This window comes from Arachis stenosperma, chromosome 2, assembly GCF_014773155.1.
Source record: "Arachis stenosperma cultivar V10309 chromosome 2, arast.V10309.gnm1.PFL2, whole genome shotgun sequence".
Classification (NCBI taxonomy): domain Eukaryota; kingdom Viridiplantae; phylum Streptophyta; class Magnoliopsida; order Fabales; family Fabaceae; genus Arachis; species Arachis stenosperma.
This window is the reverse complement of record NC_080378.1, coordinates 25,135,203-25,160,733: the sequence shown is the minus strand read 5'-3', so window position 1 is coordinate 25,160,733 and position 25,531 is coordinate 25,135,203. Positions and strand designations below refer to the sequence as shown.

General features: G+C 39.0%; 2 protein-coding genes across 4 annotated transcripts; both read right to left on the bottom strand.

The window, feature by feature from the left end:
• Nucleotides 1-10,844: 10,844 nt before the first annotated feature.
• Nucleotides 10,845-11,666, bottom strand: LOC130962715 (uncharacterized). The gene is made up of 2 exons (XM_057888890.1): nt 11,464-11,666; nt 10,845-11,382 (listed from the first exon to the last, which is right to left on the bottom strand). The coding sequence occupies exons 1-2, from the start codon at nt 11,664-11,666 to the stop codon at nt 10,845-10,847; spliced, it is 741 nt and encodes a 246-aa protein (XP_057744873.1).
• Nucleotides 11,667-18,904: 7,238 nt separating this feature from the next.
• LOC130962250 (pentatricopeptide repeat-containing protein At4g28010-like) lies at nt 18,905-23,892 on the bottom strand. 3 transcript variants are annotated; one of them, XR_009079767.1, is made up of 3 exons: nt 23,511-23,892; nt 19,705-23,377; nt 18,905-19,486 (listed from the first exon to the last, which is right to left on the bottom strand). XR_009079767.1 is itself a non-coding variant. In XM_057888410.1 (2 exons), the coding sequence occupies exon 2, from the start codon at nt 22,900-22,902 to the stop codon at nt 20,752-20,754; it is 2,151 nt and encodes a 716-aa protein (XP_057744393.1). In that variant the 5' UTR covers nt 22,903-23,377; nt 23,511-23,892; the 3' UTR covers nt 18,905-20,751. The 3 variants fall into 3 exon arrangements, 1 of the variants encoding a protein (XP_057744393.1); XR_009079768.1 differs by having other exon boundaries at nt 18,905-19,934; nt 20,569-23,377; XM_057888410.1 differs by having other exon boundaries at nt 18,905-23,377.
• Nucleotides 23,893-25,531: the final 1,639 nt, after the last annotated feature.

Below are 25,531 nucleotides of genomic sequence, written 5' to 3'. Positions count from 1 at the left end.
CAAGGTCTTCTTAATTGTTTTTTTTACTCGACCTTGTAGTGACTTGGATTGTTACAGGTGGAACAATTTGAGATTGAGTTATTGTAAAAAATGAAGAAAGAATTGATTGGGCCAGTGGACCTAATGATAAGATGTTGGGTCTAATATGAAGTTTGAATTAGACTTCCATTAATGGAGTTTGTTGTGAAAGCCTAAATGGAGTCTACCTTGTTGTTCTGAGGTTATTTGTTGCTCTCAATTATGGTAAAACTAGTAACTGACCCAAATATTCCCCCTCTAAATTCATATTCTTCATCAAACTCAAGTCAATGGTGTCAAATGCTTTTATTCTTGGATGAGAGAGGATTATGTAGTTCTTCAAATTGGTATTCATGATCAATGTCATTACCATCTGAATCTACCTCACTCACATAGAGCCCAATGGTTGATCTTATATTAGGCTCTACATCAGGCACAAATTTGTAGGCTAATCAGTAGGTCCAATATTCCTTAAAGAACCTTGTCCACTTGTTCCCGTCTTTCTTGACTCAATCATCTTCTCATGCTTCGGGTTTAGGACTTGGCTAGGCCAAGTAATGTATAGAACCCTTAAATATTGTGTGTGGTGTAGGTGAGTTTGTAATGTATAGGATTGAGGATTATCCAATCTATTTGACCAGAAAACAAAACCTCCCTTCTTCCTATGCTTTTATTTTGTCTTTTTCTTTGACTCGCTTTTTTTTTTCTTAGATCCTAGAGACACTTGTTTCCTCTTCTCTTTGTTAGCTCTTTTTCTTTTGTCACTATTATCTTCTTTGTCATTGTGAACTTCCTTATTACTGTCACTTTCATAACAAAGGAAAGGAGGTTTACTCATCTACTAATAATTATACAATTCATCATTTACACTCTCGTATCCATCATTAGTGGATGAGTCAGAATTGTCACATAAGTCCTCAACCTCAACTAGATCAACATCTTCTATTACATTTTCTTATTGAAGGACTTCTTTTTCAGCACCCTTTACTAGTTTAGGATAATCAACATAATTATCAAAATATATGTAGAATTCATTAGTGTCTACATTCTTCATCTTATTTTTTTATATTTAGTTAATCCCTTCATCTCCTTTCAAAATATGCAGTCTAAACTCAATATCACTGCTAATTAGATCATACGAGTAAATTTTCTTATATGATTGATAACCTAATCTTTTGAACAAGGTGCATAAGCATCATAAGCATCATGTGTTAACATAGAATCTAAAAAATGACCGCAAAGAATGTAATGTATGCAATCCTAACCTAATAATTACATTAGTGACTGTTTCCATGGTTTAAATTCGTGACCTTAAAATTACATGAAGACAACTCAAATCGTTGCTTCAAAACTCCCATTCAAAGTGATCAAATTCTTAAAATTAACAAAATTCAAATTGATTTTTAAAAACTTCTCGATTTAACCATGTAGATGCACTAACTCACCACTAGATGTTCTAGCAAAGTTGTCCCTGTGATAGAATACAGAAAGAACATACACATCATCCATCTAAAAAATTTTAAAAGTATGATGTTGAGTATACTAGCCCACAATTTTTAATAGAATTTTTTTTCTCAAACACACTAATAACCCACATTACCAAACCTTCCACAAAAATATAAATTCTAAACAATATTATTTTAACCGTAGCCTCACAAAACCAATTTTTACCCACAAAACATGCAACAATAATGATGACATTCCTTCATTCTCGTAACCCCATAAATGCAAAACAATTACATCAACCAAGCTTACATAAAAAACTCACTTACCTTTGTGCGTGGCAGAAGCAACTACACCAATAAAATTTGCTCCTTCAACCACAAATGAAGAACAATGACAAAACGACAACAAGCATTGTAGTTTTTGTTTGTTTTTTTTAGAAAAGTTATGTGTGTGTCATTTAGTCAAGTCTTAGGGTTTAATGTAACTAGATTGAGCTCTGTGTGATACGCGGTAGTAAATTAACGATAGTATAAAGTATATTTTAATAAGTATTATGTTATTTAAAAATTAATTAAAATATATATAAACTAATATTAAAATTTGATGTATTTTTTGTTTAAAATATTTTGTAATACAAAAATTTTGATATTAAAATTATACAAAACTACATATTCAATTGTTATTTTTATTTTCGTATTTATTTTAATCAATGGACGAAGTTTTTTTATATAGTGTTTATTTTCTTTTTTTATTTTTGGTTGTTGTTGGAGTTATTTTTTTTATTCTTGTCATATGTTCTTGTCATAATTATTAAAATCGAACTGATAATTAACTCGATGAAATTATTGGGTCACTAGGTTAATAGTTCAACTGGTAGATTAGTAATCAAACCGTTTAACTCAAGTACTCAACAATAATTATATAAATATATAAAATTATAATATAATATTTATTAAAAAATAAAAAATAATATAAATATTTTTGGTGTTTAATACTTCATATTATTTAAACTAAATAAGTTACATATAACTTTCATTTAAATAAATTATATATAACTTTCATTGCTTTAATATGATATATATAATTAATATAAATTATTAGCTCTTACTTTAGTGGTCTAATCTGAAAAAAATTGGTAGAAAGTAACATATAGATAAAGTTTGAAGTAATTTTCTAAAGAAAGAATAAAAATAGCTGAAAAAATAAAAAATTGAAATAAAATAAATCGTTGATAAAAAATAAGAAATAATTAAAACTTTAAAAGAAAAGTAAACATAAATTAAATTACATGAATAAACATGACGTTAAATTATTTTAATAAAATCTCATTTACACGTATGAATTTGACCTATAATATATATTATTATTAATCTATAATATATTAAAGTGCATGCTTGGCTTAGTGAAAAGAAGAGGTGCAATCTTAGACAGAGTCCAAGGTTCAACCATATGTATTTTTTTTGTTTTTTAATTTATTTTTGTATATATATTTTTCATTTATAAATGTCTTGAATTCGTTTATTTTTTTTCTTAATCTCTTAGTTGATATGTCATTTAGGTATAATAATATTATTATTAATGAAGTTGGTTTTTATAATTAATAAAAAAATATAAATAAAGAATATAAATGATGTTTTAAATAAAAAAATTTTGTAATATTATCTATTTTATTTGTTGCAATAGAAGTTGAGTTTTGCGAATAAGTTATAATTTAAATGGCATAATCTTTCCATACTCATCTAAGAAGTCGAAAAAAAGTTGAGTTTTAAAATTTTTTGTTGGAACAAATATCGGATTTTTTTATATTTAAATTAAATAAATATAAAATTTACGAAAATACATAAAGTACAATTGGCCACATATTCCAAAAATTAAACACATCTCGGGTACTGAGACTCTAATCAGCGTGAGAAGAGTTAAATGAGGTCTAGTACCCAAGATACATGCAAAAATAGAATATGAGCTCCTGTTCGGTAAGTCAGGTATCGAACGGTTCGAAGTAGTCCTAGCGTGGATAGCTGGGGCTTGATCTGGAGATGGGTCGCGAGGGCGAGACGGGGAAACCGATGTTCCGAACTCTCGACAAGGAGGGGGTGTCACCTGCAATGACACTCCGACGCTTAAGTCAGTCGAATGTGCAGGCGAAAAAGAGGGTAAGATAGTGTGTGACGTACCTTAGGGGAGGGATAGGTCCCTCCCTATTTATACCATGTCAGAGGTGGGCCCTGCAAAGACAAGCCCACCTTCCTCGAAGCTTCCTCGCACAGCTGTAGCAGAGAGCTGTCAAGGACACGTGTCCGGGTCACGAAGTGAGCCGTATGTGCCTGACCGTTCGGGTCGGGTCATCTGTGGGTCGGATTGACCCGCGAGTGGCTTGGGCCAAACCGTAACAGTGCCCCCAACGCGCCGGCAATAGCCGCGCAGGCTGTTGGTGGCGTGTTATCTCCTCATTCGTTGTTGCCAGGTCGGTCGTCCATGGAGGGGACGCGCCTCTTGTGTGCGTGTCTGTTCGTTGTTGGGACGATCATTCGTCGCCTCGTTCCTCGCGCAGAGCATTAAATGCTCATAATGGGTTGGAAAACCCTGTACGCAAAGACCATTTTGCCCCTAGGCCTTTCGCGCTCCCTTTACGGCAGTTGTAAACAGTTTTGCATTGGTTTTCCTTTCCCACTCTTGCTTCTCCAATTTCCTCCTTCTGCATTCTTTATTATCCAAAGACTTTTTCCAGCATTCTTGTGCGTCCCTTTCTTTTCCAAGTTTTCGCAATCGATCCAGGTAATCATCGATCCCTTCTCTCTTCTGCTTCAATGCTTTCTTGCATGTTTGTTGTATGTGCTTGCTGCTTGTTGTTTGGTTTTTGTAAGATAGATACCTTTTTAATGTCAAGTAGGTGCGTTAGGGGGGTTACCATTCCGGAATAGGCTTTGTTTGGTTTTGACTTCAGGCATGCTTAGTTTGAGTTGTAGGATAGGTGAAGTGTAGTTTCTGGGTTTTTTCGGGCTCCCGACCTCATAAACTAATCGAATGGTGCCCCCACTGTAGGTATGTCTCGTGTTGTTGCCCGGGCTTCTACCTCCGACGCGGGTTATGACCCGTATGCTTGGGTGGTTTCCGACCTTAGGGATTCCCCAAACCAGATGGGCGAGGAGGAGCTCACCGAGTTTCGTCAGGCCGAGTACCTATGTAGGGGTACTGACGGGAGGCCAATTATGACGTCTACGTTCCTGCTCCTCATGAGCAGTTATACGAGCTCAACTTCCATGCTCCCCAGGTTGCCGACTGGATTTGGTTCTACAAAGCCATGTTCACCCAGGTGGGGGTTCGCATCCCCTTCACTGCCTTTCAAATGGGGCTTCTTAGTCGGATTTCCATGGCGCCGTCGCAGCTGCATCTGAACAGTTAGGCGTCAATCCGCTGTTTCGAGATGGTATGCGAGCATTTGGAGCTGCCGGTGTCCGTTGACGTCTTCTTTTTCTTCTTGAACCTTACGAACCCTTCCAAGGAAGGGAATACGAGGAAGGGGTTTATGTCCTTCCGATCTGCCCAGGGGCAGAGGATATTCGGCTTGTTCGAGGACTCTTACCATGGGTTCAAGGACAAGTATCTTAAGGTTCGACCGGTTAAGGGTCGTCATCCTTTTTGGTTATCGTTGGAGGGAGAACGCCTCATCCCGACCTATTGGAGTTTCGGGACGGGATCCAATACTTTTATCAAAGTTACTTACAAGGGGATGTCGGCTGCAGACCAAAAAATAGCCGACGTATTGTGGGCTGTTTTCGGGAGAAACCATGTGAATCCCCACCTTCTCATGGGTATTCGGGAGGTCGCCCGGGATTATATTTGTGAGTCGTCTACGTCGCGTTGTTTTTTTTTTTTTGCATGGTTGCTTGTTGTCTCTTAGTGTGCTGATTACTGACTAACTTGTTCATTTCTTATTTGCAGTGGGGATGTCCGCCGAAGTGATCGGTCTTGAGAACTTGTACAAGACTTTTTTGGAGGAAGATGTTGGGGAGAAGGCCGAGGAGCAAACAGTGGGGCCTCCCGGGAACGAGGGGGAGCAAGCGGCGCCCACACCTCCTGACGTTGTCATGTCGGATAAGCTTGTCAGTGCGACGCGTGATTCTCCTGTTCTCGAGGAAGTGGCTGGCACTGGGCACTCGTCTTCCGCTCAACAGGCTGAGGATGAGGAGTTGAGGGTCATTCCGACACCTAAGAGGCAAAGGTCGCACTCTAGTCCTGAGGGGGTCCTTACCATGATGGAAAGGAACTTCGATGCCGGGACGTTTATAGACTCCCAATTGCTTCTGGGCACGGAGGAACATTTCCATGGTACCGATCTGTCGTAGCAAGCATGATGGATGTATCGCACTCTCCTTCGTGGCGCGGCCATAGCCCGGAAGGCTGAGTTCGAATTGTCGGGTATGGTGTCGCTACACCGGAAACTCGAATCCGCCGTCACAGCCAATAATAAATTCAAAGTTCAAGTTGAAACACTCCAAGGGTAGCTGTCCGAGGCGAAGGAGAAGCTTAAGACTGCCGAAGAGAAGGTCGCGACTGCTGGGGAGAAGTTGAAGGTTAATGATGCCTCCGTGTCTCGTTTGACTGAGCAGGAGATGACTCCGGAGAGCCAGCTGAGTGCAGCGCAAGGTCGAGTGGTCGCCTTGGAGAAGGAACGGGATACGGCTGTTGCGGCGGTTAAGACTGCTTGAGATAAGGCTGAGGAATTCAGGAAGAAGCATAAGGAGGTTAGAGAGCAGGGAAAGAGTGCGATCTTCATGACCAAAGAGGCTCTCAAGACTCAGATAAAGATTGTTGCTCCGGATTTTGACACATCGGCAATCGGCGTTTTCAAGACGATTAAGGACGGCAAGGTTGTCGACATGCCGAGGAAGTGATCTCTTGTACCTTGTATTTTTTGTGGGTTTGTTGTAGTACTTTTGAAACTGTCATACTTATTGGCCGTTTGATCGGTTTGTGGATATATTTTCCGTTTATCTAGTATGTTGCTTCTGTTTGCTCATTGCTCGTTTATTCGTTTTACCGTTATATTGGTATCTTTGGCGAGGCCGCGTTGTGCCTTTATTATTATTGGGGCCGTTATGGCTTTCTAACTTGGTTGGCTCCCGGGGTGATCAATCACGGGGTGCCGTGTTGTTGTCCCGCTTATTGTTCGTTATGAGGGACGTGTTGTCGTAAGGTGCATAACAGTGAATGCGCGAAAATAGAAGAATAGATTTGTTAAGTAAACATTAATCGGCATTTAAACAGATATAGTCATGATAAGTGTTTAAATAATAGTGAATGACTAAAGTCACCGAGCTGCCAAGTCGGCGTGCTCAGGCTAGGAATAAAACCTTTTTAAGTTACCTATATTCCAAGTTCTCGGTATCTCCCTACCGTCGAGTTTTTCCAACTTGTATGTGCCTTTGCCTAGCACCTCTTTGACCCTGTAAGGTCCTTCCCAATTCGCCGCGAGCTTTCCTTCCCCTTGAGTCGTAAGCCCTATGTCGTTGCGTTGCAAGACCAGGTCATCTTTTTTGAACTCCCTCTTGAGCACTTTGGCGTTATAACGCAGGGCTATTCTTTGCTTTAGCACTACTTCTGTCAAATGCGCCATCTCTCTTGCCTCATCTATCGGGTCTTTCTCCACTGCTTCTTCTACCCCTTTTAGAAGTAGTCGCGGGCTTGGTTCGCCGATTTCCATGGTATCATTGCGTCTACTCCGTATGTCAGGCAGAAAGGGGTTTCTCCAGTGGTGGACTACTCGGTTGTACGATAGGACCAAAGGATTGAAGCGAGCTCATCGGCCCATGCACCTTTCTTGTCGCCCAGTCGCTTTTTGAGGCCCTGTAAGATCACCTTATTTGCGGATTCGACCTGTCCATTTGTTTGGGGGTGCTCTACTAAAGAGAACTTCCGCTTTATACCCAGGCCATTGAGAAATTCTACGAACTTCTTGTCGGTGAATTGCGTCCCGTTGTCCGAGACAACGACTTCTGGGATGCCAAATCGAGTTATCACCTGCCTCCACATGAACTTCCTACAATTGGCTTGAGGATATTCTGGCTAGTGCTTCGGCCTCTATCCACTTTGTGTAGTAGTCGATGGCGACTATGAGGTATTTAACTTGTCCTGGGCCTACCAGGAAAGGACCGAGGATGTCAACTCCCCACTGGGCGAAAGGTCAGGAGGTCGTGAGTAGGCTTAGCTCAGAAGCTGGTGCTCTGTGAAAGTTGGCGTTCTCTTGACACTTGGTGCACTTCTTCACAAACTCCTTGGAGTCTTTCATCATTGATGGCCAGTAGTATCCCGCTCGGATGAGCTTCCTTGCTAGGGCTTTGCCCCCGATATAGTGGCCGCAGCACCCTTCATGGACCTCCCTGAGTACGTAAATGGTTTGCTCAGGATATAGGCACTTCAACAAGGGCTGGCTGAGTCCTTTTTTGAACAGTTGTCCCTGTACGGTTGTGTACTTGGCTGCCTCCCTTCTCAATGCTTTAGCTGCTTTCTCGTCGTCAGGGAGTCTTCCGCTTTTGATGAACTCAATGATTGGATCTAACCAGGAGGGGTTTGCCTTTATCAGATGGAGGGTAACTGCTGGTTCCTTTAACATGCCTTGGATGAGAGATCGGTTGCCTACTCCTCGTTTTGTACTTGCTAACTTGGATAGGAGATCCGCTCGTGTGTTCCGTTCCCTTGGTACGTGCTGGATCGCGACCTCTTCGAACTGTTTACTTAATTCTCTGACTTTTTCCAGGTACTTTTGCAACAGCGAGTCTCTGGCTTGGTAGCTCCCATTTACTTGCGAGGTGACGACCTGCGAGTCGCTGCACACCTCGAGCTTCGTCGCCTCGACTTCACGGGCCAGGGTCAGGCCTCCCAGGAGGGCCTCGTATTCTGCTTGGTTGTTTAATACCGGGAACTCAAATTTGATCGATTGCTCGTATACGACTCCGGTAGGGCTTTCCAAGATAACTCCAGCTCCCCCGGACTTTTGGTTGGAGGCTCCGTCTACGTAGAGCCTCCACCGTGTGCCCGTTTCCTCGGTGGAGTCCCCTGTTACTTCTACCAAGAAGTCGACCATCGCTTGTGCCTTGATTGCGTGCCGGGGCTCATACCGTAGGTCGTACTGGGAGAGTTCAATGGCCCAACTCATCATTCTTCCTGCTAAATCGGGCTTTTGGAGAACCTAACGGATTCCTTGGTCCGTTCTCACGACGATCTGGTGGCCTTGGAAGTATTGCTTTAGTCTGCGGGAAGAGGTCAAGAGCGCCAGCGCCAGTCTTTTCAATTTGTTGTACCTTGCTTCTGCTCCCTGTAACGCCCTACTCACGAAGTAAATTGGCTGTCGGGTCTTTCCTTCCTCCCGCACTAAGACTGCTGTGAGTGCCCCTTCTACTATGGCCAAGTATAGGTAAAGTGGTTCCCTAACTTTGGGCTTTCTGAGTACGGGGGGTGGTGCTAGGATCTCCTTGAAGTGTTTGAATGCCTCCTCACATACAGGGGTCCACTCGAACGCTATTCCTGTTCTCATCAGATTGAAAAAGGGTAGGGCTTTTGCCGCCAATGCTCCGAGAAAGCGAGACAGCGCAGTGAGCCGTTCTGTTAGTCTCTGGACGTCTTTGATGCAGCCTGGACTCTTCATTTGTAGTATTGCTTGACATTTTTTGGGGTTGGCTTCTACCCCCCTTTGGGTGATCATAAATCCCAAGAATTTCCTGGCCTCCATGGCAAAGGCGAATTTGAGAAGGTTGAGCCTCATGCCATTTTGTCGAAGGGACGTGAATACATTCCTCAGGTCTCCCAGGAGGTCATCTGGTTGGGTGGTCTTTGTAAGAATGTCGTCTACATAGACCTCCACCGTCTTGCCTATGAGATCGCTGAATATCTTATTCATCAATCTCTGGTATGTGGCTCCTGTGTTTTTCAAGCCAAAAGGCATCACCTTGTAATAGTAGATTCCTTTTGGTGTTATGAATGCTATTTTGTCCTCGTCAGGCCGGTGCATCGGTATTTGATTGTAGCCGGAATAGGTGTCCATAAAGCTAAGATACTGGTATCCTGCCGCTGCGTCGATGAGCGCATCAATGTTGGGAAGGGGTAGCTGTCCTTGGGACACGCTTTGTTAAGATCAGAGTAATCCACGCACATTCTCCATCTCCCGTTGTGCTTTTTTACTAGGACTACATTTGACAGTCAGGTCGAGTAGTCTAGCTCTCGGATAAAACCTGCTTCTAGGAGGCTGGCCGTTTGCCTGGCCACCTCCTCTGCTCTTTCTTGTGAAATTTTCCTTCTCCTCTGAGCCACTAGTCAGGCTTTAGGCTTGACGGCCAGGTGGTGTGACATAAGATGAGGGTCTATGCCTGGCATGTCGGTTGGCGTCCAGGCGAACAGGTCGCCGTTGGCCCTGATCATCTCTACCAAAGGCTCTTTCAATTCATGCGGGAGGTTTCTATTTATGAACGTGAACTTTTCCTCTGTGTCCCCAATCCTGAACTTCTCCAAGTCCCCCTCTGGTTCAGGCCTAAGGTTGTCATCGACCCGGGCGTCTAGGTCGGCGAGGAACACTCCCGATGCTTCTTTGGACTTTCTCCTCAGGGAGAGACTGGCATTGTCGCAAGCGACCGCCGTTTCCAACTCTCCTTTTATGGACCCTACAGATCCGTTGTCCGTGACGAACTTCATCACTAGTAGTTTTGTGCTGATCACCGCGCCGACCTCGTTGATGGTCTTCCTTCCTAAGATGATGTTGTAGGCCGTGGAGTCTCGCAGAACTACGAACTCGGCCAAAACCAATCTCCGTCCCTGTTCTCCTCCCAGGGAAATCGGCAGGGAGATTATCCTATCTGGCTTGATGAAGTGATCGCCTAGCCCCACGATACCGTGCTGGTGAGTCGTCAGGTCGGCGTCTCGTAGCCCTAACGCGTCGAAGACGTTGCGAAACATAATGTTCGAGTCTGCTCCTGTATCTATAAGAATCCGTTTGACGAGGCCGGTTCCCACCCGGTCCGTAATGACCATGGGGGACTTTCCAGGATCTCATCGAACCATTGATCTTCTGGTCCGAAAGAAATGGATGGGGCTCTTTTAGAGCTTTGTGAGGGTGAGGAGGAGATCGCCAAGACTTTGGTGTATTTTTTGTGTGCTGATCTTGATCTTGGGGCTGTGTTTCGTGCGGTCACTACGTTTACTATGGTAAGACCATGGTCCTCGTCCCTTGGCTCTTGTCGCCGCTTTGCCGTTCGGGACTTGTCTTCCCCATCTTGGTCACGACCTCGTCTCCTCGGTTCCCTGATGAGGTGGGAAAATTCAGCTAGTTTCCCATCTCTAATTGCTTGTTTAAGCGCATCTTTTAGGTCGAAACAGTCCTGCATTTTGTGTCAGTAGCCTTTGTGGTAATCGCAGTAAAGGCTCTTGTTACCGCCAGTCCGGTCCTTCAGTGGACGGGACTTCGACAAGATTTCCTTCTCAGCTATCTGTTGGTAGACTTCTATGATGGAGAGAGTGAGGGGAGTGTAGTTGGTGAACTTCCCCACACGAGGAAACGGTCTAGGTGTCCTGCTTAGGCCGCCGTCTCTGACGTGCTCCTTCTGTCTTTCTCCGTTGCCATGTTGCCTTGGCTGAGTGTAGGAGGGCTGCCGCTTGTTGGCAGCCACAACTCGGCTGACTTCCTCATCATTAATGTATTCGCGAGCTACCGTTTGGATCTCTTGCATCGTCCAGACTGGCTTAGTGGTGAGATGCTTTCTGAAGTCCTCATTAAGAAGTCCATTCGTCAGACATAGACTCGCCACCGAATCTGTTAACCCCTCGATTTCCAAGCATTCATCATTGAAGCGATCTAGGTATTTTCTGGTCGTCTCATCGGCTTTCTGAGTGACGCCGAGCAGATTAATCGGGTGCTTGGCCTTCACGATTCTGGTGGTGAATTATGCTAAGAAGGTGTGGCTGATGTCCGAGAAACCGGCCACCGAGCCCTGCGGGAGGCTATTGAACCACCGTATCGCAGGGCCTGCCAGGGTGACCGGGAAGGCGCGGCACCTTACTTCGTCTCCCACTCCCTCGAGGTTCATTCGGGCCTCAAAGGCCATAAGGTGCTCCTGCGGGTCTTGTGTCCCGTCATACCTCATGTCCGTCGGTTTGTCAAAGTGCTTTGGCAATCGGACCTCGAGGATAGAACGACGGAATGGAGTGGCGCCCATGATGACGGGTCGTCGTGTTCCCCCAGACCTCTCTTCTCCGTTTTTGCGTTCTCGTCTCATGACGCCCGCCCGTTTGCCCCGGGCGTAAATGATTGTGTCGTTTCGCTTCCTGGGGTGTTCAACGTTCTCCCGGCTACTCCCTAATTTCGTCTCGGGACGGAAGTACGTCGGGAGCGACTACTTCGGTGGGAGGTTCTTCCCCGACTCTCGGGAGACTGAGAGTAGTCGGGGTCGGAGGTCTGCTGACAATGCTCCTGATCTGCTAGTTGGCGTTCCAGGTTCTGCACACTGTGGCACAGCTCCTGCATTATCCTGGAACTGTCGCTACCAGTTCCCCCGAAGGGGCGCCTTTCTTGTGCTCTCGACTGCGGCTCGGTTCGTCATGGAGGGGATCTCAACCGCTCGCGGGGGGAGGCAACGGAGGCCACCCCCGGGGACCGCCGCGCGGCTGTGGTCCCCTGGACCTGGCACAATCTCCATTCAATTGATCCCCACAGACGGCGCCAATGTTCGGTAAGTCGGGTACCAGACGGTTCGGAGTAGTCCTAGCGTGGATAGCTGGGGCTTGATCTGGAGATGGGTCGCGAGGGCGAGACGGGAAAACCGATGTTCTGAGCTCTCGACGAGGAGGGGGGTGTCACCTGCAATAACACTCCGATGCTTAAGTCAGTCGAATGTGCAGGCGAAAAAGAGGGTAAGATAGTGTGTGATGTACCTTGGGGGATGGATAGGTCCCTCCCCATTTATACCATGTCAGAGGTGGGCCCTGCAAAGACAGGTCCACCTTCCTCGAAGCTTCCTCGCACAGCTGCAGCAGAGAGCTGTCAAGGACACATGTCCGGGTCACGAAGTAAGCCGTATGTGCCCGACCGTTCGGGTCGGGTCATCTGTGGGTCGGGTTGACCCGCGAGTGGCTTGGGCCAGACCGTAACAGCTCCGTATCCGAGACATACACAATGGGCGAATGGGTGATTCAGTATCCGAGATATGATCATCCATTTTAATTCAAATAATTTTAAATTTTAAAATTATAAAAATATTTCATTTAAAATTTAGATGATTCTAATTTAAATTAATAATTTAGTTTAATTCAATAAAAACAATATAATTGTATTGTTGTACTAGTTATTTATAAGTAGTGCAAAGTTAATTAAAAAATGACATTATTAAATTAAGTGATATTATTAAATTAAGTCATACACTTATAAAAATAAATTGACTACACTCTAAGCACATACTTAATCTAATAACGCCATCTTCTATGTTAGTACAGTAAAATAGTATTTATATAATATAAAATTATTCTAATAATATCACACAATAATATTTAGGAGATAATAAATTTATTAAATATAATACTCTTTTAAAATAATCATAAATAATATTTATAACAATTCATTCTTCTATATATATACACAAATATATTTAATTAATAATTTAATTTATTTCAATAAAAACAAATATACTTATTCATTATTTATCAAAAATATATTTTTTAATAAAAATTTTATTTTTTAATTTATTTATTAATTAAAATAAAAATTTAAAATTTTTATTTATAAATATATAAATACCATCGAAATTTAAAAAAAATAACAAAGAAGAATTAATTATTATAAATATTACAAAAATATTTTAAAAATATATATTTAAATATATTTTTTTAAAATAAATATTTTAAAAAGTACTCTCAAAATACTCATTAAAAAAATTTGAATTCACCAAAAAAACAGTTATGTAGTGGAATAAGAAACATCATGGCAATTCTATATAATCCAAGACTAGCATATATGTTTTTTTTTTATCCTTATGTACCCTCCTTCGCTCCATTCAGTCTCGTGAGTTTTTAACAATTCAATAATCAGCTTATACCTACATGTTTTATCAAACACCACGCAAATAATTGTTTGATTGGGAGGAGTGGGAGAATTGGCTTTGGCTTTGGCGTCAGCTTGTTTCGGAAAAGCATAAGTTTTTGGCTTGGTTGTGTCTTAAGGAGGCTCTTCCTACTGCAAGTTTTCGCTTTAGAAGAGGGATGTCATCATCAGATAGGTGTCCAAGATATCTTTCTAGCCAGGAATCGGTTTTACATTGTATTCGGGATTGTCCAAAAGCTCAGCTTGTCTGGCATAGGTTGGATATTTCTTGTCATCCTTTGGATTTGAAGAACTGGTTCTTGTATCATAGCAGAGAGCATTCGTTCAAGTTCTTTTCGGGACTTTGGTGGATATGGCGAGTAAGGAATAATGACATATTTAATCCCCATGAAACTTGGCTTCTGGAAAAAGTGATTTGTCTGGCATTAACTTCAGAAAAGGAGCTTAGGAATATTTTTGAATTACAACGTATGTCCCTTCCCTCTACTCTAAATGGTTTTTGGAATCCCCCATCCATTGGTACTTTTAAGATTAATTGTGATGCTAGTTATTTTGGTTCGGGTGATAGTGTTGGTTTTGCTTGTGTTATTAGAGATTGTAATGGGAGTTGGCAAAGGGGATGTTTGGGAATGATTGAGAGTAATAGTATTCTTCAAGGAGAATTATTTGCTATTTGGAGAGGATATCTCTTAGCTTGGGATGTGGGTCAACGAGATGTTATTTGTGAGACGGATTGTGTGGAAGCATTTAATCTTGTTACTCAAGATGGTTTTGGGTTTATTGATCCATTAGTGCTCAAAATAAGAGATATCATGCATTGGAATTGGCGTGTTGACTTTCGTTTGATTATGAGAGATGCAAACACGGTGGCAGATACTATGGCAAAGATGGCGATGAAGTTACAACTTTCGCATGTGGAGCTTCTTTCACCTTGGGAAGAGTTTAAAAGTAGTCTTAAACGGGACTGCCCCTCTATTTAAGCAGTTCCTTGTTTTATTTGTTTTGTTTTTCTTTGTTTAATTTATTTCAGTCACCAAAAAAAACACCACGCAAATAAAAAATGACTATATCTTGGATATTCAATTACTAATTCGCGCATTGTGCATATCTTGGATCCTAAATCTATATTCTATTTTTGTATGTATCTCAAGTATTGAGACTTGTTTAATTCTTCTCATGCTGATTGGGAGGTTTCAGTACCCAAAATGTGTTCAATTTTTGGAATATCCCTTAGTAACGGAAATGCAGTCAATTATGTTTTTATGTAATTATGTTGTACTTTATGTATTTTCATAAATTTTATATTTATTTAATTTAAATATAAAAAAAATTTGACAAATATCTTAGTTACAGTGTATTATTGAGAGCCGTCTTTAAATATAAAATCATTTACATTGACTTTGAATATAAGTGTGAAGTCGTATAAATTTTTCAATTGGAATGGTGCTTGAGTATCATTACTATTTTGGAGTGTAATTAGATTTAAAGTAGTTGTGTCCAATATTTTTTTTGTTTCTCTATCAAATAGTACAAAAATTATTGTAACATTTTGATATGAAACTTTTAATTTTGAATCTATAATAATTATTGAGTTAGTAATTTATAGTTTGATGAAATTTTTTATGATAAGTATAATTTGATGAAATTTGATGGAATTTTTTATAATTTGAATCTATAACAATTTTTTATGTTGTAGCAAAAAAATTTTATTTTTTTGTATTTTTTATGGGGCTTTTTATATTTGTTCTTCTGCTCCTAGTACATATAGTTTTTCAATAACATCTATAATAGTAAGAATAAAAATTTTTAGAATATTTATTTTGTGTGTATATATATATTGAATAAGTTATTTTTTAATAAGAATAGTTTAAATGGCATAAAGTAAAAATAAATATTAATATTTTCTTAACCATTCTGTTAGACAATGTCTCAAATGATACAAATTTAAAATAGTGTTAAAAATGATCAAAATTGATTATTTGATTTAAATAGCATATAAAAATAAATATAATTATAAAGATCTCAAAATATAATTATATGTAAAATATTACAAAATAATAAAAAAAGTATAAATAGTAAAAATAGTAAGTATTTTTCTATAAATTGTTTTAAAACTACAATAACTTTTTTATTTTGTACCTAATCATTTAATAGAATCATTTTTAAGTAGATAAGTTTCTCTTTATTTGTTGATGTAAATATTTTTCATAGACAAATTACAAATTGTGAAATAAAGTGATAATAATAAAAGTCTTATGTATTATATATAAGTAGGTTAAATAAATAGTATGAAATTTGAATTTATAACTTAAAATTTGTTAGGATAATATTATTGTTATTATGACACTTTTAATATAGATATTTATTATATTTAATTAATACTTTATATTTCAATTGAATAATAATATGTAATAAATTAATTAATTATGGGAGTTATGATTTTAATTTTTATTTTTTAAAAATATTTTACTAAAAATTGATGAGTTAATTTTTAAGTTTTGTCAAGTAATCAAAATTGATGATATGACATCATTAGAGAAAGAAACATAGCTTAAATCTAATGTACAAAAAGTTAGTATCAATTTTTATATAATAAAAATAGAAAAATCAATAGATAGATAGATAGATAAATTGTGCGTGTATAATGGACTTAATTTAGCTCTTAAAAGATCAAATGTCTCACATTAGTCCCCAAAAAATATATGAATAAAATTAAGACTAGTCCTTTCATTAGTTAGACAATGACACATGATATCATTATTTTGCAGTATATCATAGTCTAATTAGCAAATAGACTAATTTGATTTTTTTTTTACGGTATCCCCAATCTAACAGGTCAAGGACTAATCCGTCGCGAATCTGAGCTCCATTTAAGGGTTTGTCGCTGGCCAATTGGTTGAAAATTAGCAAATAGACTAATTTGATTTACTACCGTATCTTTTACATATATACCAATTTAAGGTATTTAATCTTTTAAAATTCAAATTCACATATACATGATTCTTTAAGGACCATTTTAATTACTAATCCCAAATGTTTTTCTCTCACCCACATGTACACACAAAGACGAGAAAACAATGATGCAGATGAAGACAACAATCAAACAGAGGAATTAAAGCATATATATGTGATAACACTACCTTCGCCATAAAAGGCTGTCTTACAACAAGAGGGAGCAGATCTAGTTATTGTCTTGCGATAAGAAGGAGCATATAGGCAATGATTACGTGGTCAATAGCAGAAGCAGGCACCGGGTGGAGGAGGGCAAGAAAGGGAGAAAGGTCGAGAGCTTTCGAATTTGAAAATTTGGATAATAAAAAAAATCATATTATCAATTTTGTCAATATGAAAGTTAAAAGGAGTAATCATAGAAGAAAAAAAATTAACGAATCTCCTTTGTGTATCTCTCCTTTTAGAGCGGATATAAAAACACTAATTTAGTGTCTCTGAACAATTGAACAAGATGTCATGTGCATGTCTATAACAATAAATATGATTGTGTGTCTCATTTTATAACGTTCAAACGAGTAATTGGTGAAAAAAGAATAATGGCAAATAAAGGTATCAAGTTTTAATTTTCTCTCTTATAATACCATGTTAGATGAACACAAGCTAATATGAAAAATGATTCTGATTTCTGAATCCTCAATTGTGAAGTCGTACAAGTATATATATATATACACACACAGGGTGTGGTTCAGTCAATTGACTAAAGCTAACTGACTAATACAGTTATGATTAACTGATTAATTTACCTGAACTAATCTGCCACTGATGCATAATGCCTAATAAAAACCCTCAAAATCATAAAAAATAATGAAATCAGCAAGAGTAAATGGTCAAACATATAAATAAGAGTTTGAAATACACAAAAATACACACCAACAAGAATAAAAATACACACCAAAGATTAGTAAAATACACCGTAGAGATTATTTTTGATAGACAAATGTGTCATGTTATTAGTAAGGATTTGATATTTATAAATCTTTAAGCTGTACTTTTGTCCATCAAAAGCAATATCTAAGGTGTATATTGACATTTACAAAACTGTATTTTTATTCACTCGAAAGAGATTTGGAACCATTATATTACTGTAAGCTGCTAAAGAATTAAACTCTAAATCATTTAATATTCTATGCTTCATACTAAAAATATAAAAAACTATGCTAATCACCACTGTTAAGACGAAGCAAATTAAGATGAGAGTTAGCCAAAAGGGACTACTTGGCCAAATCAAGGGAATGAGAAGCTTCTAGATTATCAACTCAAACAAATCAATTAAAGTAGCTAATAGCAGTTACCAAGAAAAGCCTAAGGACTTTCTTCAAACTAGTCTTTAATATCACTAAAGTTTGGAATCCAAATCATTTTAAGAACCATCTCCAACTTCAAAATTCCATTGAAGTTACTCCGCTCTACAAGAACAGATGCCACAAAAAATTATTTCCTAAAATTGGAAAACCCTAATCAATTCCCTTTTTGGGTGGAGAATAATTCCAAAAGTCCAGCCTGCTCCAATAGTCAAATACTTTTTACTTTGAAAGAAGGAGGCAAGACACTTCTTAGCATGCAAGCAAAAAGTCAAATACTTGCTGAGAAGGTAGAAGTGAGGATTACACATAATTCGGGGCTTTCAAGCTAAGTATTCAAAATGAACTGAGTTCATGTTTTGGCATAATGATTGCTAAAACTAAAGGATATATAACATTAGGAATGTAAGATTGGACTATTAAAATCTTACATGTGCTTCTTAGTATTTCTTAAGACCTCAGGCTCAGATGATTGATTCCTTTAAATAAGCAAACAAAAATTCATTGCATAGATAGTAACATGCTTTGACGGAAAAGATGTAATACAACAAAAAGCACAAGAAACCAGAGGAGGATCGCACAATCCTAAGGAAAATTTAAACTATTCTTAATCTATTATTTTTTAATCTTTTTTTTTTTCATTGAAACCACAACCCATCAATTCTCTTTTTCATCTGCATCCTTTTTGGGAGGCCCATCATCAACCGGCATGTTACCTGTATTCACGTTTGATTCGGATTTTGGAATGTTCACATCTATGTGAAGGAAAAAGTGAACATAGTGAAAACAATAAAATCCTGTTTTCTGTTTTTACCTCCTGTTTTCACTTTTTCCTTTACAAAACCGAAAAAACAAAAAGCACTGAAAATGAAACCAGAAATGAAAACACAAACAAAACGCACCCTTACTTTCACACTATGGTAAACTAACAATAATATCTACATTTAACCCTTAAATTATGGCAAACAAGCAACATGAGCAGAATTCAACAACAAATAATATGTATTAATAGCAATTCTACATAACCAATAAAATTTATCATTTTTAGCTAAACACTTGGCTAACAAAGGTATTTTTATCTGTAATATCCAAAGAATACGGTATTGGCTAAACTCTAAATTCTAAACTCTAAACTCTAAATATTAAACTAATCTTTAAACCTTAAATAAGGTATTGGCTCAAAGTGTTGGCTAATATAATAAAAGGTATTGGCCCAACAATTCTCATGTAATAATCCAACAAAGACAGAAAGACACACCTATTCAATGCTGCGGCTGCAACCCTCAACCACTACATTGAGCGAAATCAATATAAAGTCGATCAATATAAAGTGGCTCTGTCAATATATCGTTCTTGACAGGATCAAGAAAAATAGACCAACGGAACAGAACCAAGCGGATGCCTTTGCTGAAAACCGAGAATGAGTTTCGTTGTAACCGTTTCGCACCCTCCATTCTTCTGGATGGAACCCTGCACACAAAAAGATCAAACCAGCCACTGCTCTTCTCTAGCGACAACAACCGACTGAGACATTGAAGAAGGGAAGGGCGTCATCTCAAAAGCCTACGAGTGTGAGTGTGACTCCTCTGCTTCACTCTTTTCCTTTTCTTTTTGGAATTTTTCGTGAACACTGAAAGTTGGGGAAGAGCTTGTAAGTTGTAAGGACATTAAAAACAGTTAACATAGAAGACAACATCAAAACATAATAATCATGTCAATTAACATCTAAGTTATTCCCACAAGAGTGTGTTTTTGAAACAGAGATTAAAATAAAAGCATAATATTAAAACGGAATTACGGTAAAAGAAGTGAAAGAAATTTAGCACATTTCAAAAGTACAGTACATACCTGCCCAACTGCACCATAGTAAAACTAGTATAATGAATCAGCTTGCCCTTGTAAATCATAGTCTCTAAATGAGGTTTCAATTCCCAAGATTAATGGGCTTGGGTTAGCAATGATTTACTACTTGTACCACAAGATACTAGTGCAAACACTCATCATCATCCCTAATAACTGTCATTCTTTATCTAGAAATGAATCAATTTGTGATTCCGGACTTCAAAATTGATGCTTTCCTGCCATTTGAAATAGCAACAATGGAAAAGCAAGGTAGAAAAAAAAACATGAAATTACATATAGCTCATACACAAACCCAAAAGGCATACATATATTTGGAACACAGAGTACAAGAATTGAAGAATTTAAACTAGGAATCTTTCTTACATTTTAGAGTGAAGGGAATTATGAGGACAAATGAAAAAGCCATTGCTCCAAAAGATAACTAATATAAGCTAAATATCATTTTTTGATTAAAAAATGAAAAGAAACGATATAAGCTAAATATTATGACGTAGTATCTCAGTAAAGGCATTAAACACATTCCAATGCTATCATGCAATGCAATTATTACCTAGCATTCAACTCTTATCCAAATCTTTCTGCATGTTCCAGAAATTTCATGTTTATCAAGTCATTGTTTGTTAAAATAATAGAATGTGGATCAACTTTGGTTGATATTTCTCACTATCTATATTTGCATTTACATCATTCAAATGTTCATCCATCTAAGACAAGAAGTTGTCTTTGAATGTCACATACATATGACAAAATATTCACATGATTAACAGAAATATGTACTATTCAAATACCAATGTATTATTCAACGGGAAAGCAACCCACATCTAAGCAGGAAGCATACAAGTTTCTTACCTAACCAAAATTAGAGATTCAGAAAGGTATTATAGTGTAAGTCATACAGAAATCTGAAATGAAACCAAACCTAACCAACAAAATAGATTAATTAACCTGAGAAAGAAAAGCACTTGATTAAAATAATGAAAGACAGTACAGAACTTATTAGTATCATCATCTCATTCTTCATAAAAATACTTATCATGAAACAAATAATTGTAACTCTGGATGAATCATATGAAGTTTTTTCAAGAATTCATTGCATGGAATGCTTGTTTCTTTCGATGTATGTTGAGAGAACTTCGGAAGAATGCTTTTAATATCAAAATCTTTTGACATGTTACAAAGACAATTTAAGATGGTAGAAGTTAATTTCGAGTCCAAAACAACACCCTTATCAGCCATTTGATGAAGCAATGGAATGATGTTTTCTGTCTCTCCCGTTAAACTATAACCCTTTAGCAATGTATCAAATACAATCGCGTCCGGTACATGGCCAAAAGCAATCATTCTCTCGTAGAGTGACTTGACAACATCCAACTGCTCGAGTCTTGCGAACCTGTTAATCAATATCGAAAAGGTAATGGCATCAGGAACCAAATCCATCTTAACCATATCGTATAGCAATTCCTTTGCATATTGAAAGTCTCCTGCTTTGAGAGTTCCATCAATTATAATATTAAAGGATGAAACATCCGGACATTGATTCACATTCCAGATTTCTTGAAATAATCTCTTTGCCTGATCCAAACTACTTTCCTTGCACAATGCAGCCATTACAGCATTATAATCAGTTACCGAGGGTCTAATTCCATGAGCTAATTTTTTATTGAAAAGTCCTTTTGCAATACTAAGCATCTGTATTTTGCACAAACCATTAATCATGACACTATAAGTCAATGCATTGGGGGGAATTCCTAAGTCGATTACACATTTCCAAAGTTCTAGTGCCTTAACAAGTTTTCCAGCATTTAGATAACCACCGATCAAGGAATTATAAGTTACTACATTACCCGCTACCCCCCTTCGAATCATTGTATTATAGATACTTGCAGCATCACCAAGACATCCTGATTTGCAAAGTCCCTGAATTGCAAGATTATACGTGAAGACATCAGGCTTAATATGAGATTTCTTATTCAATAACCACTTGCAAAGGTGCACTGCTTGTTCAATTTCCCCAACTCTAAATAGTCCCTGCAACAATGTGTTGTAGGTAACCGTGTCAGGTTTCTTCCCCTTATCCACCATCATTTCAAGAATCTTGAGTGCATCATCTAACCGACCTTCCTTACAAAGTCCACATATCATGACATTGTAAGTTACAGCACTTGCTTCTTCCCCCTTTTGCATCATCAAATCCAACACTCTCATCGCATCAGACACCCTCCCGTTCTTGGAAAGCCCATCAATGACAACTGTATAAGCAACAACATCAAGCTGGACTCCACGAGACACCATATCGTTCAGCATCTTCGAAGCTTCTTGCCACTGCCCATTCTTGCAAAGGGCATGCATCAAACAGCTATAGGTAACCACGTTCGGCGTAATCCCCTTTCTCAACATCTCATCAAGGAGTTCCTTACCCCTCCCAATGTCACCTTTGTTACAAAATCCACCAATTAGAGAATTATATACAAACACATCAGCATCCAAACCTTCCTTCCCCATCTCCTCCATCAAATTAAAACCCTCATCAACTTCACCATTCTTACAAAGGCCATCAATCAAAGCACCAAAGGTAACTGAATTCGGCTGGCATGCCTCTTCCGCACCCTTCATCACCCGAAAAAATGCCCTAGCCTCCACCAATTTCTTTGCTTTACACAACCCATTCAATAGGGTATTGTAACTAACTCTATCAGGGCACACATAATTCCTCTTCATCTCATGAAACAAGCACATGGCCTTCTCACAATCACCGTTCTTAACAAATCCTTTCAACACAAGGTTCATATTATACACATTGACCCCAAAACCACGCTTGATTATCATCCCCACTACGGCGAAAGCGAAATTCGGCTTCTGGGAATTGACAAAACTCTCAATCAAAGCACTGTAGGAAGTGAACCTTGGCAGAACAGAGACACGGACCATCGCACTATAAACCAACACGACTGAGTCATAGAGCTTCTGCTTCCGCAGGTTATCGATGAGGGTGTTGCAAGCGGATTCATTCGGCACCGAACCGGAATCAACGGCACGGTGGAAGAGGGAAATGGCTTCAGAAAGTGAGTGAGGGTTGGATTTCTCAATAAGAAACCTTAACTGTGATTCTATTGAAGCTGAAGGAGCATGGAAGGTGAGAAATGAAAAGATTGGCGAAGGGTTAAGGAAGGGTTTTGGAGTCATTGTTAATCCACAGAGATAGGAAGCGGAAAATACTAAAAGGTTGATTGTGGTGAGAACTACTGTTGAAATGAAAAGCGTGCTTACTTGAAAACTGTGGTTACCGAAATGAATGTTGTTTGCTGCTGTGAAGGGTTGAGAAGTAATTGCACACTGCAGAGATGGGAATCCCACTTCCTCTCATATTTACATAACCTTTAATATAAAACTATTCACTAGCAGAAGGGGTGGAGCAGCACAGCAGAGCTCAGAGGAAGCGGCAGCGGGGGAACAGAAGCGTGGAGATCAGATAGAATGCAGAAGCAGAGGAGAGGCGAAAACAGATAACACAGGGCGGCAAGTGAGTCACCAGAGGGGGGAAAACAGGTCAACGAAGAAAACACCAGCACTGTAGAGAGCAGAGCGTCAGCGAGACTGAGACAGGATCGAAAAAGTAGGAGGCGAGGTCGCAAGGTAGAGCGAGGAGTAAAGTGGGAAACTGCCCAGAAACTCAAAAAGTCATATAATATAATTGAGATGATCAATTTTAACAAAAACTAAATTAATTAATTAACCAGATGACATTTTTATGAACAGATTAAAAACAAAAAATGTAAGAAAAATTAACTAACCTTCGGTGGTCTTCGAATGAGCAGAGTATGAAGGAGAAGGAGCAAGAATGTGACGCGGAAAAGCTGGCGGCAACGACGAGCACACGATGGACGACGAAGCTGGACCTAGCGACGCAACGGACGACAAAACTGGACCAAGCAAAGAAACTGGCGACGCGACGAACTGGACCTGGCGGCAGACAACAAGGCGTGCTGGACTAGGCGAAGAAGCTGACGACGCGCGAAGAAAAGAAGCTGGCGAAGAATAGCGGGACGGCGGCGGTGAGAAGAACGATGGCGACTATGGAGGCTAGGGTTTGAGTGCAACAACCGGCGGCGCTGTTTCTCACTCCTTGCCGGGGTGGGGAGACTTCTGTGACTGTTTTGGGGGCGAGGAACTGCAGTGTAGAGGAATGGAAGGCGTTCAGGGCTTGAGGTGAGGACCGATAACCAAGGTTATGAGAAACGGACCGGTTATCGAACCGTTCTAGTCACTGGTTTATTGGTTTATTGGTCTCATTAGTTTAATTGTGGTTCAACCGAAAAAAATTATTTTAAAATAAAATAATAGATAAATTATAAATACATTCTAAAATATAATTATAGTCTAATATAAATTTTAAAATATCTTCCAAATTTAAAATACTACATGAAATGTCATCAACCAAAGCTATACGATCTTATCAAAATACAAATACTTTAGTTAATAAATATAGGCAAGCAACTCTACCACAATCAACAAGAGGTGAAAAGGAAGAGAGAGCAGAGAGACAATCAACATATATTACACATTCATATGTACAACAATTGACAAGTAGAGACAGGTACTACATAAACAAATTGGAAGCTTGCTGAAAATGGCATAACCAAAACTGCAGTTTCGAGTTTGCAATCTCCCAATCTAAAAACATGAGAAAGTACCTATGAAAGTTCCCATTTACAATTGTTACCAAATAAAAACCAAAAAATAAAAACACATTGTGTTGTTTGACCATTATATTATCTCAGGGAGGCTGTGCAATTGATACAGTTGGGAACTGATGAGCGGATAATTTATACGCTTTTTTGGCATTGTTTTTAGGTAGTTTTTAGAAGTTCAAGCTACTTTTAGGGATGTTTTCATTAGTTTTTATGCAAAATTCACATTTCTAGACTTTACTATGAGTTTGTGTATTTTTCTGTGATTTCAGGTAATTTCTGGCTGAAATTGAGGGACTTGAGCAAAACTCTGAAAAAGGCTGACAAAAGGACTGCTGATGCTGTTGGAATCTGACCTCCCTGCACTCAAAATGGATTTTCTGGAGCTACAGAACTCCAAATGGCGCGCTCTCAACGGCGTTGGAAAGTAGACATCAAGAGCTTTCCAGCAATATATAATAGTTCATACTTTATTCGGGAATTGACGACGTAAAGTGGCGCTCAACACCAAGTACATGCTGTTGTCTGGAGTCAAACGCCAGAAACACGTCACAACCCGGAGTTGAACGCCAGAAACACGCTATAACTCGGCGTTCAACTCCAAGAAAAGCCTCAGCTCGTGGATAGATCAAGCTCAGCCCAAGCATACACCAAGTGGGCCCCGGAAGTGGATTTATGCATCAATTACTTACTCATATAAACCCTAGTAGCTAGTTTATTATAAATAGAACTTTTTACTAGTGTAATAGACATCTCTGGACGCCTAGTCCTTAGACCATGGGGGCTGGCCATTCGGCCATGCCTGAACCTTTCACTTATGTATTTTCAACGGTGGAGATTCTACACACCATAGATTAAGGGTGTGGAGCTCTGCTGTACCTCAAGTTTCAATACAATTACTATTATTCTCTATTCAATTCTCTTTATTCTTATTCCAAGATATACGTTGAACTTCAACTTGATGAATGTGATGATCCGTGACACTCATCATCATTCTCACCTATGAATACGCGTGACTGACAACCACTTCCGTTCTACCTTAGGCCGGGCGCATATCTCTTAGATTCCCCAACAGAATCTTCGTGGTATAAGCTAGATAGATGGCAGCATTCATGGAAATCCGG